At 44.7% G+C, this 12,393-nt stretch overlaps 2 protein-coding genes across 4 annotated transcripts in view; one reads left to right on the top strand and one right to left on the bottom strand.

Moving 5' to 3' along the window:
- The window catches only part of ALDOB (aldolase, fructose-bisphosphate B), a 269,623-nt gene that overhangs the window by 151,438 nt on the left and 105,792 nt on the right, over window positions 1-12,393 (top strand). The window lies entirely within an intron of this gene.
- The window catches only part of LOC117348575 (glycine N-acyltransferase-like), a 60,245-nt gene that overhangs the window by 28,150 nt on the left and 19,702 nt on the right, over window positions 1-12,393 (bottom strand). For all 3 annotated transcript variants that reach the window (XM_033920850.1, XM_033920852.1, XM_033920851.1), the window contains one exon: window positions 4,780-4,873. In XM_033920850.1, the coding sequence (XP_033776741.1) occupies window positions 4,780-4,873 (94 nt within the window). The remainder of the gene's footprint in view (window positions 1-4,779; window positions 4,874-12,393) is intronic.

The following is a 12,393-nucleotide window of genomic DNA, read 5'->3' as shown; positions in this document are numbered from 1 at the left end:
GAGCCAAAAGTGAAAGCTTCCGAAAAAAAGAAGCATCGGTCAAATTAGGCCCATATACTACTAATAACAGAAAATCCTGTCCCTGATACTGCAACTTTACCACTAAGTAACGGCCTGCCGTGTCAGACAACAAAAGTTCCGTTGTACAGGGAGCTACCCCTCCCCGCTGGCCTTTTGGGATCTTGCCAAGTACTTGCGACCTGGACTGGAAACAGGATACTGGGCTTGATGGACCAGTATGGCAATGTACAAGATGAAGGCAATGTTTATTAAACCAAAGAAATTGCAGTGACTTTTGAGACTTTGGTTCAGGAAGACATTTGTTTGATAATTTTTATTGCAGTTTGTCCTAATCCTTATTTACCATGGACCCCTGAGGAAGGCGTGTTGTCCGAAACACGGACCATGTTGGGTTCCTAGGTTGGTAATAAGGTTGTATATTCACTGCAATTTCTTTGGTTTAATAAACATTGCCTTCATCTTGTACGCAGCCTGCAGTTTGTGTTTTGGTTTTTGCTTGTTGCTTTACTGACTGCAGACTTCGTTGGATTTTCTTTTGTGCTTTTGCCAGTATGGCAATGCTCACTTCCTTATGGAATTATAGAGTATGTAGTATTTATGTACGAGGGCTGTTAAAAAGTATCAGACCTTAATTTTTCATGCATAAACAAATAAAGCTAGGGAGGCGTGGTTTGGTCCACGTATATAGGCGACCCTAATGCGCATGCTTTAATTTTTTCCTTCCTACAGAAGCTGTCAGTTGCCGGCAGACCGCCGATGAGTGAGGAAGTGTAAGTGAGCGCCGTCCGTTTTTCATTTTTGAAAAAATGACAGTAAAAGTTTAACAACGCTACTGCATTAGATTTTGTGTAAAGCTTAGCGATTCCCAAGTGAAAAATGATCTGTAAAATTCAACAGGCCTTCGGGGACGAAGCAATGGGCACCACACAGATAAAGGAGTGGTACAACCGCTTCAGAGATGGCCGTACATCAGTGGAGAGTGAAGCACGTTCCAGTAGGCCCTCAACATCCAGAAATGAGATCGTCATTGACCTCATGAGGACCCTCGTAATCATGATTGTTGAATCACCTAGGGGTACTACCAAGAGGTTCTGCGTTGCCTTCGTAACGCTGTGAGACGCAAATGGCCGGAGCTGTGGGCAATGGACAATTGGCAGCTCTTATCACAATAACGCACCTGCCCATTCTTCACATTTAATACGGAGTTCTGGCCAAACACAACACACCTGGAGTGCCGCAGGGTTCAGTGCTCGGGCCTGTGCTCTTCAACATATTTATAAACGACCTGGAAATTGGTACAACGAGCAAGGTGATTAAATTTGCGGACGATACAAAGTTATTCAGAGTAGTGAAGACATAGAAGGATTGCAAAGACCTGCAACGTGACATAAACGCACTCGAGGAATGGGCTGCGATATGGCAAATGAGGTTTAACGTGGATAAGTGTAAGGTGATGCATGTCGGTAACAAAAATCTTATACACGAATACAGGATGTCTGGTGCAGTACTCGGAGGGACCCCCCAAGAAAGAGATTTGGGAGTATTGGTCGACAAGTCAATGAAGCCGTCTGCACAATGTGTGGCGGTGGCGCCAAAAAGGGCGAACAGAATGCTAGGAATGATTAAGAAGGGGATCACAAACAGATCGGAGAAGGTTATCATGCCACTGTATCAGGCCATGGTACGCCCCCACCTGGAATACTGCATCCAGCACTGGTCGCTGTATATGAAGGACAGTGTACTACTCAAAAGGGTCCAGAGAAGAGCGACTAAAATGGTTAAGGGGTGGAGGAGTTGCTGTACAGTGAGAGATTAGAGAAACTGGGCCAATGAAGCCGACAGCACAGTGCGCAGCTGCCGCTAAGAGAGCGAATAGAATGCTAGGTATAATCAAGAAAGGTATTACAACCAGAACGAAAGAAGTTATCCTGCCGCTGTATCGGGCAATGGTGCGTCCACATCTTGAGTACTGCGTCCAGTATTGGTCACCGTACCGTAAGAAGGATATGGCATTGCTCGAGAGAGTTCAGAGGAGAGCAACACGACTGATTAAGGGGATGGAAAGCCTTTCATATGTTGAGAGATTGGAAAAACTGGGACTCTTTTCCCTAGAAAAGAGAAGATTAAGAGGGGATATGATAGAGACTTACAAGATCATGAAGGGCATAGAGAGAGTAGAGAGGGACAGATTCTTCAAACTTTCAGAGAATAAAAAAACAAGAGGGCATTCGGAAAAGTTGAAAGGAGGCAAATTCAAAACTAATGCTAGGAAGTTCTTCTTTACACAACGTGTGGTGGATACCTGGAATGCAATTCCAGAGGACGTTATAGGGCAGAGTACGGTACTGGGGTTTAAGAAAGGTTTGGACAAATTCCTGCTGGAAAAGGGGATAGAGGGGTATAGATAGAAATTTACCTCACAGGTCCTGGACCTATTGGGCCGCCGCGTGAGCGGACTGCTGGGCGCGATGGACCTCGGGTCTGACCCAGCGGAGGCATTTCTTATGTTCTTCTCCCTTGAAAAGAGGAGACTGAGAGGGGACATGATCAAAACATTCAAGATAATGAAGGGAATAGACTTAGTAGATAAAGACAGGTTGTTCACCCTCTCCAAGGTAGAGAGAACGAGAGGGAACTCTCTAAAGTTAAAAGGGGCTTCCAGAGGCTGTTATAGAGGAAAACACCCTCCTGGGATTCAAGACAAAGTTAGACAAGTTCCTGCTGAACCAGAATGTATGCAGGTAAGACTAGACTCAATTAGGGCACTGGTCTCTGACCTAAGGGCCACCACCGCAAGAGCGGACTGCTGGGCACGATGGACCACTGGTCTGACCCAGCAGCGGCAATTCTTATCTTCCTCAGACTCCCTACTCTCCCGACATGGCTTCGTGTGACTTCTGGCTTTTCCCCACGCTGAAAATGCCCCTGAAAGGGACCAGATTTCAGTCAAGAGAAGACATCATGTAGAATGCGATAGACCAGTTGTGAGCAATCTCAAAAGAGGCGTTCCAGCGCTGCTTCCGACAGTGGCAGCCCAAGGGGACTACTTTGAAAAAGATTAGTATAAGATTGTTGTATCTGAATACTATCACAGGCAGGACAGCGCTGTGCCATCTAAAATGCCCGTATGCCCTAAGCAGGCTCAGAAAGGGGACCTATATTCCTTGCCTAGAAGGTGCCAGGGCCTCCCAAACCCATGAGAATGACAGGGATGTGGGTAAAAGTAAAAACTCTCACATGATTATTTTATTTATTTAATTTTCTATACCGTTCTCCCAGGAGAGCTCAGAACGGTTTACATGCATTCATTCAGGTACTCAAGCATTTTTCACTGTATGTCCCGGCAGGTTCACAATCTATCTAATGTACCTGGGCCAACTGGGGGATTAATTGACTTGCCCAGGGTTACAAGGTGCAGCGTGAGTTTGAACTCACAACCCCAGGGTGCTGAGGCTGTAGCTTTAACCACTGCGCCACACTCTCGCTGCATTAACAGGAAAGAGGTTAGCTGTCAAACCAGACGTTGGGTTGCAGTTTCCCAGGGGAAGGAAAACAGAGCAACACCAGGGTCCCTGTAGATTAATGACCATACTAAATACACAGTGGAAGCACTTGTGAGGAAAAAACAGCCTTATCAAGGTGTGCCCCACTACACAAAGGGGAGTGAGAGGAAAGTGGAAAGAGAGAGGAACCCAAACCCAAGCAGCAGGGCTTGCCAGAGGGATGACTTGGAGAAAAACTCCACCCTTCAGGAGAAAGCAGACATAGAAATGTTGGATGTTGTTGAGAGTAATGGGGAGTCCTTAGAACAGCTCCAGCCAATGGAAGTTACTCCCGAGTGGGCAAGCAATCCCCAGAATGGAGGTATTGTTAGCCAAGCAAAAGGTTGGGAACTACAGAAACTGTAAAATGTTTTTCTTTCAACTTTAAAAGTGTTTGTGTACTGTGAAGATTTGCTGTGGCTGTTACCTAGAGTGAGGGAGGGGATAGAAGCACAGATATCCCTGCAGGACAAGCGGAGGGAAAATATTCCAGCTGTGTGATTACTGCTATCTCCGTTTGCTCTAACCTGAATCCTTATCTGATAAAGCCATTAGGGACTAGTGTCCTGCACAAAGCCTAAAGAGTTAGGCAGTGAAGCTTTTGTTTGTTTGTTTTGAATGATAAGCACTGGTAGAGAGATTTGTGAAACCCTGCTTTCAGCAGAGAGAGAGGGGAGAGACCTTTGCTAAGCTGTTTCAGGGGTTTTTTATTGACAAACTGTTTGCATTTCAAAGTGATTATTATGTCCTGTTTGAAGCTGAAGTTGATTATTTTGAATTGTAAAGGATTACTGGCATTCTCTACAGCACTGTTTGTGGTCAAGTTCTGTTTTTTGGGGGGCAAGAGAAATAAAGAAATTGCTGAAATTAAGCCTTGGACCGTTCTGACTATTATTTGGTGGCTCATGGGAATGAGTAACCACGTGTCCGTCTAGAAGTGTGAGCAGTGGCTGGTGGCACAATGCGAGTATTTTTTATGAATAGAGGTCTGATACTTTTTGGACAGACCTTGTGTTTTGAAGTTGTTTTCTAGAGCAACCGAAAACATTGTGTGGACAGTCTGGCTAATTTCTAGATTTTTTTTTTTTTAAGGAAGGATACTGAGGGTATATAGTAAAGGAATGAGAAATAAAGTGGTTAGACTGAAGAAAGGAAGAAGAGAGGGAGGAAATGAAAGAGAAAAGGGGGGGGGGAAGACTGATGTGTTAGTACTTACTTTCAGAGATTCAGGAAAGCTTTTCATCAGAATCTTCTCCAGAGCAGCCAACTTCTGAGAACAGTGTAAAAGCATCATACTGAGATTAGTGAGCCTGGAGGGAGAGTGAGGGCAAGGTATTCAGAGAAGGAGAGACAAATTTAAAATAATTCTTACAGTATAATTGGGTCAATCCCATGTCAAGGGAACCAATTTTGAAATCATCCATGCTCAAATCTCCTCCAAATTGAATGAAATTTGTATGCATATTCACTAGGATCTCAAACTAAATCATGCAACATTTTTTGGCTGGATCTCTATTGGTTTGAGACTTACAGGCAGCTGAATAGAAGTCACCTTCACAGTGCCACGCTTTGCATAACATAAAACAGTCAGTTTGTCCAGACACTGCAACCCAACAAAATCTGTCAGGGGACTGAATTTTGTTTGGATTAGTATGACCCCTGGTACTAAGATCCTGTGCAAATGTTAGAACCTAACACGAGCTTGCCTCCCTTTTTATGGACCAGCAAACTATGTGAAAAATGTTACAATAAAGAAATGTAAGGCCTATTTTGACATCAGTCCATAATTGGACTAGTAATCATGGCCTATGACATCCATCTAGGATTTGCACTAGGAGAATTTGCAGCCAACTGGAAGACAAGATAATATAATGACATACAGAAGTGATCTTTATTTTTATGTAAATTTTAACCATTTTTTGGGGTGCAAATATCTCTATTGGGTAGTTTTGGGGTTTTTTTGTAGCAAAAAAAGAGCATCTTTTTTTGCTACAAAAGTCACCCTGTTTCATCTTCACCCAGTTTTGCTTTGGTCAAAATTAAGGTCCCAAAGACGTCGGGGTCAGGATCGCAGCAGAGAGAACGTGCTGCTGAGGATGACGGGCAGCTGCAGGGATCGCTATAGCACCAGTGATCCTGCAGGCTGCTGAATTAGCTGCTTAAAGTAAGAGCGGGGAACATATAGGCTTGTGGGGGGAAGCAGGCCTTTGCGGCGGGGAGGAGGAGGAAGAGTGCCTTCATGGGAAGGGGGGCAGGCCTTTGCAGGGGGAGCAGGCCTTCACAGTGGGGAGGAGGAGGAAGAGTGCCTTTATGGCGGGGGGGGGGTGGGGGGGGAGAAAGGCCTTTGCGGCGGGGAAGCAGGCCTGTGCAGAGGGAGGAGGAGGAAGAGTGCCTTCGATGGGAGGCAGGCCTGTGCAAAGGGAGGAGGAAAAAGAGTGTCTTCGTGGCAGGAGGCAGGCCTCTGCAGAGGGAGGAGGATGAAGAAGTAAAAGAGGGGAGGGAAGATGCCAGACCTGGGGTGAAGGGAAGAGAGAGACTAAACCAAAAAGAGGGGGAGGAAAGCAGAGGAGAGGTGCTGGACTAATGGATAGTGCTGCCTGATTCAAGAAAAAAAATTTCGATTCAGCCTATTGAATCGATTTTTCGATTTGATTCAATTTTCCGGCCCAATTGGGTGGTTTCTTTCCAAACATCCTGGTGGGTTCATTTTATAGCCTCTTCACCCCCTTTGCCCTTTCCTACCCACACTGGTCCTGTGGTGTAAACAAAATAAACAAACAAAAAATACTTTTCCTCTCTCTATTAAATCCTAGCTCACGTTTGTGATCCAACACCAGCTCTGAAAGGATACACATTTCAAATCTGACATATTATAATCACAAAACAGAAAATAAAATTATTTTTCCTACCTTTTGTTGTCTGGTCATTTTTCAAATCTTGTTGGTCTGGTTGTCTTCTGACCAGGCTCTCCTTCTTTCTTCTTTCTCCGTGCTAACCATCCATCTTCCATCTCTGTCCTCCCCTTCTGTTTCCCTTTCTTCCCCCGGAGGTCTGGCATCTTTCCTTTGTTTCATTTCCATCCCCCCACAGCTGCAGCGATGGACCCCACTATCCACAGATCCACCATCTCTCCTTTTCTACCCTTTCATCCAGTATCTCTCTTCTGTGTCCCTATCCCTATTCTCCTCTCCAGTAGTGTTTCCCTTGTGTCCCTGTTCCTATGCTCCCTCCATGCCCAGCATCTTATCTCTCCCCATATCCAGCTTCTTCTTTCTCTCTTCCTTACCTCCTGTATCCCCTTCCCCAGGTACAGGCTTTCTCTTACTATCTCTCCTGCCATCCTGCACCCTGTCCACCTACTTTGGAGCAGTATCTGGGCTGGGAGGGAGCATAGGAACAGGGACACAAGGGAGACACTACTGGAGAGGAAAATAGGAATAGGGACAGGGACACAGAAGAGAGATGCTGGATGAAAGGGTAGTTGAGAAAAGGAGAGATGGTGGATCTGTGGATGGTGGGGTCCATCGCTGCAGCTGCGGGGGGATGGAGATGAACAAGAGGAAAGGGAAACAGAAGGGAAGGACAGAGATGGAAGATGGATGGTTAGTACGGAGAAAGAAGGAGACAGCCTAATCAGAAGACAGATCAATATGGGACCAACATGATTTGAAAAATGATCAGACAACAAAAGGTAGGAAAAATAACTTTAGATTTGAAATGTGTATCCTGCCAGAGCTGGAATTAGACTGCGAACGTGAGCTAGGATTTAACAGAGAGAGGAAATTTGTTTGTAATTTGTTTGTTTATTTTGTTTACACCATAGGACCAGTGTGGTTAGGACATAATATAACATTGTGCTTATTGACCGCGTAACCAGAAGTTCAACGCAGTTTACAAAAAGTTATAAAAGTAAACGTTACATGAAATAAGATGATTCATTAAACAGTCAAATATTTAGAAAAAATATAGGTCTTCAATTGTTTTCTAAAATGGCCATAGGAATGGGTAGTAAGCAACAATATTCGGAATTCGTTGTCATGAAGAGATGCCAAAGTATGATTTAGAAATTTCTTACTCCTGCAACCCTGGACAGATGGAAAATTAAACAAAGGATGAGTTCTTCTACTATGTCTGTATGATGCTAAAGAAAATCTATTGACTAAGTAAGAAGTTGCTGTACCAGAAACAGCCTAGTTTAAACAATACCAGGGCCTCCATGGCAGTCAATGCAATTCGCGATAAAAGGGTGTAACATGATCAAATTTCTTCAGGCCTTAAATCAGGGGTGTCCAATGTCGGTCCTCGAGGGCCGCAGTCCAGTCGGGTTTTCTGGATTTCCCCAATGAATATGCATTGAAAGCAGTGCATGCAAATAGATCTCATGCATATTCATTGAGGAAATCCTGAAAACCCGACTGGACTGCGGCCCTCGAGGACCGACATTGGACACCCCTGCCTTAAATCATTCTGACCACTGTATTCTGTATTATTGTAAGTCTTGCTAATTCTTTCTTGGTGACTATCAGATAGATAATATTACAATAATCGAGAAGACTCAGTAGTAACGATTGAACCAGTAATCTAAAAGCAGTAAATTCAAAATAAGATCTAATTGTTCGCAATTTCCATAACGTGACGTGGCATTTACGCACTACAGCATCTATCTGAGCATGCATTGTAAGATGCTGGTCTAAAATAACTCCCCAAATTTTAATTGTTGGATGAATTATATACCGAGTTGAATTTATACTAATAGAAGGTTCAGAAGAAATATTACTAGCAGTCGCCACAAAAAACTTTGTTTTGCCAGAGTTTAGTTTGAGTTTAAATTTTTGCATCCAAGAATTCATCTGTTTCACGATTTCAACTTTAATGGTAATCTGGGAAAGGGCTAAAGTAAAAGGTATGACAATAGTAATGTTGTCAACGTAACTAAATAGTTCTACATCCAGGTTGCTCAAACATGAGCCCAATGATGAAAGATAAACTTTGAATAGTGTAGGTGAAAGTGGAGAACCCTGAGGAACACCACATGGGTTAATCCAGATTGAAGAGAGGTAGGAGAGGGCAAAGGGGGTGAAGAGGCTATAAAATAAACCCACCAGGATGTTTGGAAAAAAAACCACCCAATTGGGCAGGAAAATCAAATGGAAAAATCAATTCAATAGGCTGAATCAAATCTAATTGAAATTTTTTTCCTGAATCGGGAGCACTACTCACAACCTGAGAAGCTGTTGAGGCAACTGCTTTAACCACTAGGCCATTCTTCCAAGGGGTGACTGAACCAAACCTGCAAAATTTGCCAGGCACACCCCTAGCTCAGCTTATAATTAATTTCTTTCAGGGGCCAATATCTCCAAATGGGTTAGTTTTGTGCATAATGAGAACACCAAATAGGGAAAAGCAAATAATGACATCAACCAATAACCCGCTTTATATAAAGTGGGTTCCAAAAACACACATTACAAACAGCATACATGCCTTAGAAACATAGAAAATGATGGCAGAAAAGGGCCATAGCCCATCAAGTCTGCCCACTCCATTGACCCACCCCCTGGCTTTACACCCTTATAGATCCCACGTGAATATCCCATTTTCTTTTAAAATCTGACACGCTGTTTGCCTCGATTACCTGCAGTGGGAGTTCGTTCCAGTGATCGACCACTCTTTCGGTGAAGAAATACTTTCTGGAATCACCATGAAATTTACCCCCCCCCCCTCCCTGATTTTCAGCAGATGCCCTCTTTTTGGACGAGAGGCCTATAAGACGGAAAATACAATTTTCCACCTCGATACGACCCGTGATATATTTAAACATCTCAATCATGTCTCCTCTCTCTCTTCGTTCTTCAAGTGAGTACAGCTGCAATTTATTTAGCCTTTCTTCATAAGGGAGATCCTTGAGACCCGAGACCATCCTGGTGGCCATTCGCTGAACCGACTCAATTCTCAGCACATCTTTCCGGTAATGTGGTCTCCAGAATTGAACTCAATACTCCAAATGAGGTCTCACCATGGATCTGTACAACGGCATTATGACTTCTGGCCTCCTGCTGACAAAACCTCTACATATACAACCCATCATTTGTCTTGCCTTGGAGGAAGCCTTTTCCACTTGATTGGCAGTTTTCATGTCATCACTAATGATTACTCCTAAATCGCGTTCTGCCGTGGTCCTAGCTAAGGTCTCACTATTTAGTGAGTAAGTTCTGCACGGATTTCTTTTACCCAGGTGCATTACTTTACATTTTTTAGCTGCCAGGTCGATGACCATTATTCCAGTAGTAGTAAGTCCTGTTTCATACTGTCAGGCAAAGTGCTTTTACCTACTATGGCCCCAGACCGAGCCTTGTGGTACTCCACTGGTCACATCTGATGTTTTGGAGGGGTACCGTTTACCACCACCCTCTGAAGTCTACCGCTTAGCCAATCCTTGACCCATGCTGTTAGTGTTTCCCCTAGTCCCAGCAATTTCAGCTTGTTCAATAACCTGTGGTGTGGGATGCTATCAAAAGCCTTGCTGAAGTCCAAATACACTATGTCCAGGGACTCCCCGGCATCCAGTTGACTTGTTACCCAGTCAAAGAAGCTAATCAGATTTGATTGGCAGAACCTGCCCTTAGTAAATCCGTGTTGGTGGGGATCACGTAGATTTTCCTCGTCCAGGATTGTGTCAAGTTTCTGTTTGATCGGTGTTTCTATGAGTTTGCTCACTATGGATATGAGACTCACTGGTCTGTAATTTGCCGCCTCTGTCCTGCAGCCCTTTTTGTGGAATGGAATAACGTTAGCTGCTTTCCAGTCCAAGGGGACTCTTCCCTTACGTAGGGAAAGATTGAAGAGCTCGGATAATGGTTTTGGATAAAGGACTTTACTCAACTCTCTGAGCACCCTGGGGTGTAGGTTGTCTGGTCCCATGGCTTTGTTCACTTTGAGTCTTGAAAGTTCGCAATAACCGCTACTGGGCGTAAACTCGAAATCTTGAAACTGGTCATTCTGGCTTTCCCTTGTCCGTAGCTGAGGACCAGCTCCCGGCGCCTCATAGGTGAAGACTGAGCTGAAGTATTCATTAAGAAGAAACATAGAAACATAGAAAGGTGATGGCAGAAAAGGGCTACAGCCCATCAAGTCTGCCCACTCTACTGACCCACCCCATTAAGTCTGAGTGCTGCTCGACCCACGTAGGGATCCCACGTGGATGTCCCATTTATTCTTAAAGTCGAGCACACTTGTGGCCTTGATTACCTGCACCGGAAGTTTGTTCCAGTAATCTACCACTCTTTCTGTGAAGAAATACTTCCTGGTGTCCCCACTAAATTTCCCTCCTCTGAGTTTGAGCGGGTGCCCCCTTGTGACTGAGGGTCCCTTGGGAAGGAATATATCGTTTTCCACCTCGACACGACCTGTGACGTACTTAAAAGTCTCAATCATGTCACCCCTTTCCCTGCGCTCCTCTAGAGAGTAGAGCTGCAATTTGCCCAGTCTTTCCTCGTATGAGAGACCCTTGAGTCCGGAGACCTTCCTAGTGGCCATTCTCTGAACCGACTCAGCTCGAAGCACGTCTTTACGGTAATGTGGTCTCCAGAATTGCACACAGTACTCCAGATGAGGTCTCACCATGGTTCTATACAGTGGCATTATGACTTCAGGTTTGCGGCTGACGAAGCTTCTATTGATACATCCCATCAATTGCCTTGCCTTGGATGAGGCCTTCTCCACTTGTTTGGCAGCCTTCATGTCTGCACTGATGATCACTCCCAAGTCCCTTTCTTCTGTAGTCCCAGCTAGTGTTTCTCCATTCAGGTTGTATGTTCTGCATGGATTTCTGCTGCCGAGATGCATGACCTTACACTTCTTAGCGTTGAAGCCAAGCTGCCATGTCGAGGGCCAGTTTTCCAACTTGATCAGATCCTGCGTCATACCATCCATGAGATTGCGTCCTCCCACTATATTACACAGTTTGGCGTCGTCTGCGAACAGCGCTACTTTACCCTGAAGCCCTTGGGTCAAGTCCCCTATGAATATGTTGAAAAGGGATGGTCCCAGGACTGAGCCCTGCGGTACTCCGCTAGTCACCTCCGATGTCTCAGAGAGGGTGCCATTGACCACCACTTTCTGAAGTCTTCCACTCAGCCAATCGTTGACCCATGTAGTTAGTTTCCCACCTAAACCCATCGATTTCATCTTGTTTAACAGCCTAGTTCTTGTTAAAAGCCTAGTTCTGCCTTAGTGAAATCCGACTCTGCATATTTCCCGTCCGATTGTCTAAGGCGTTCTATCCCATCTTTGTTTCTTTTCCTGTCACTAATATAACTAAAGAAGGATTTTCTTAATGTTCCGTGCTAGATTCTCCTCTATTCGGAGCTTGGCCTCTCTGACTGCCTTTTTGACAACTTTAGACCTGTCTAGGTAGTCTTCTTTCGCCTCCCGCTTTTCTAAATGTTTGTAGGCAATAAATGCTTTCTTCTCTTTGACGAGATCCGAAATTTCAGTACTGAACCACTGGGGTCTTTTGTTTCTCCGACGTTTGCTTACTGTTTTTATATAGCGATTTGTTGCTTCGTGCAGGGTGGATTTCAGATTTGACCACATAGCCTCCACATTGTCTGTTTTTGCTTGGTTGTGCAGCTCCTGATGGACAAAATCTCCCATGCGGTCGAAGTCTGTGCCTCTAAAGTTGAGGACCCTCATCGCTGTGTTTGATCTAGAGAATCCTTTCTTGAGGTTAAGCCATACCATGTTATGGTCGCTGGAGGCCAGCATATCGACCACCGAGACGCTGTCCCCGTTGGTGAGTACCAGGTCCAGTAACGCCTGGTCTCTAGTGGGC

This window comes from Geotrypetes seraphini, chromosome 14 (assembly GCF_902459505.1).
Source record: "Geotrypetes seraphini chromosome 14, aGeoSer1.1, whole genome shotgun sequence".
Lineage (NCBI taxonomy): Eukaryota > Metazoa > Chordata > Amphibia > Gymnophiona > Dermophiidae > Geotrypetes > Geotrypetes seraphini.
The sequence above is the reverse complement of the archived record's forward strand: the minus strand, read 5'-3'. Positions and strand labels throughout refer to the sequence as shown.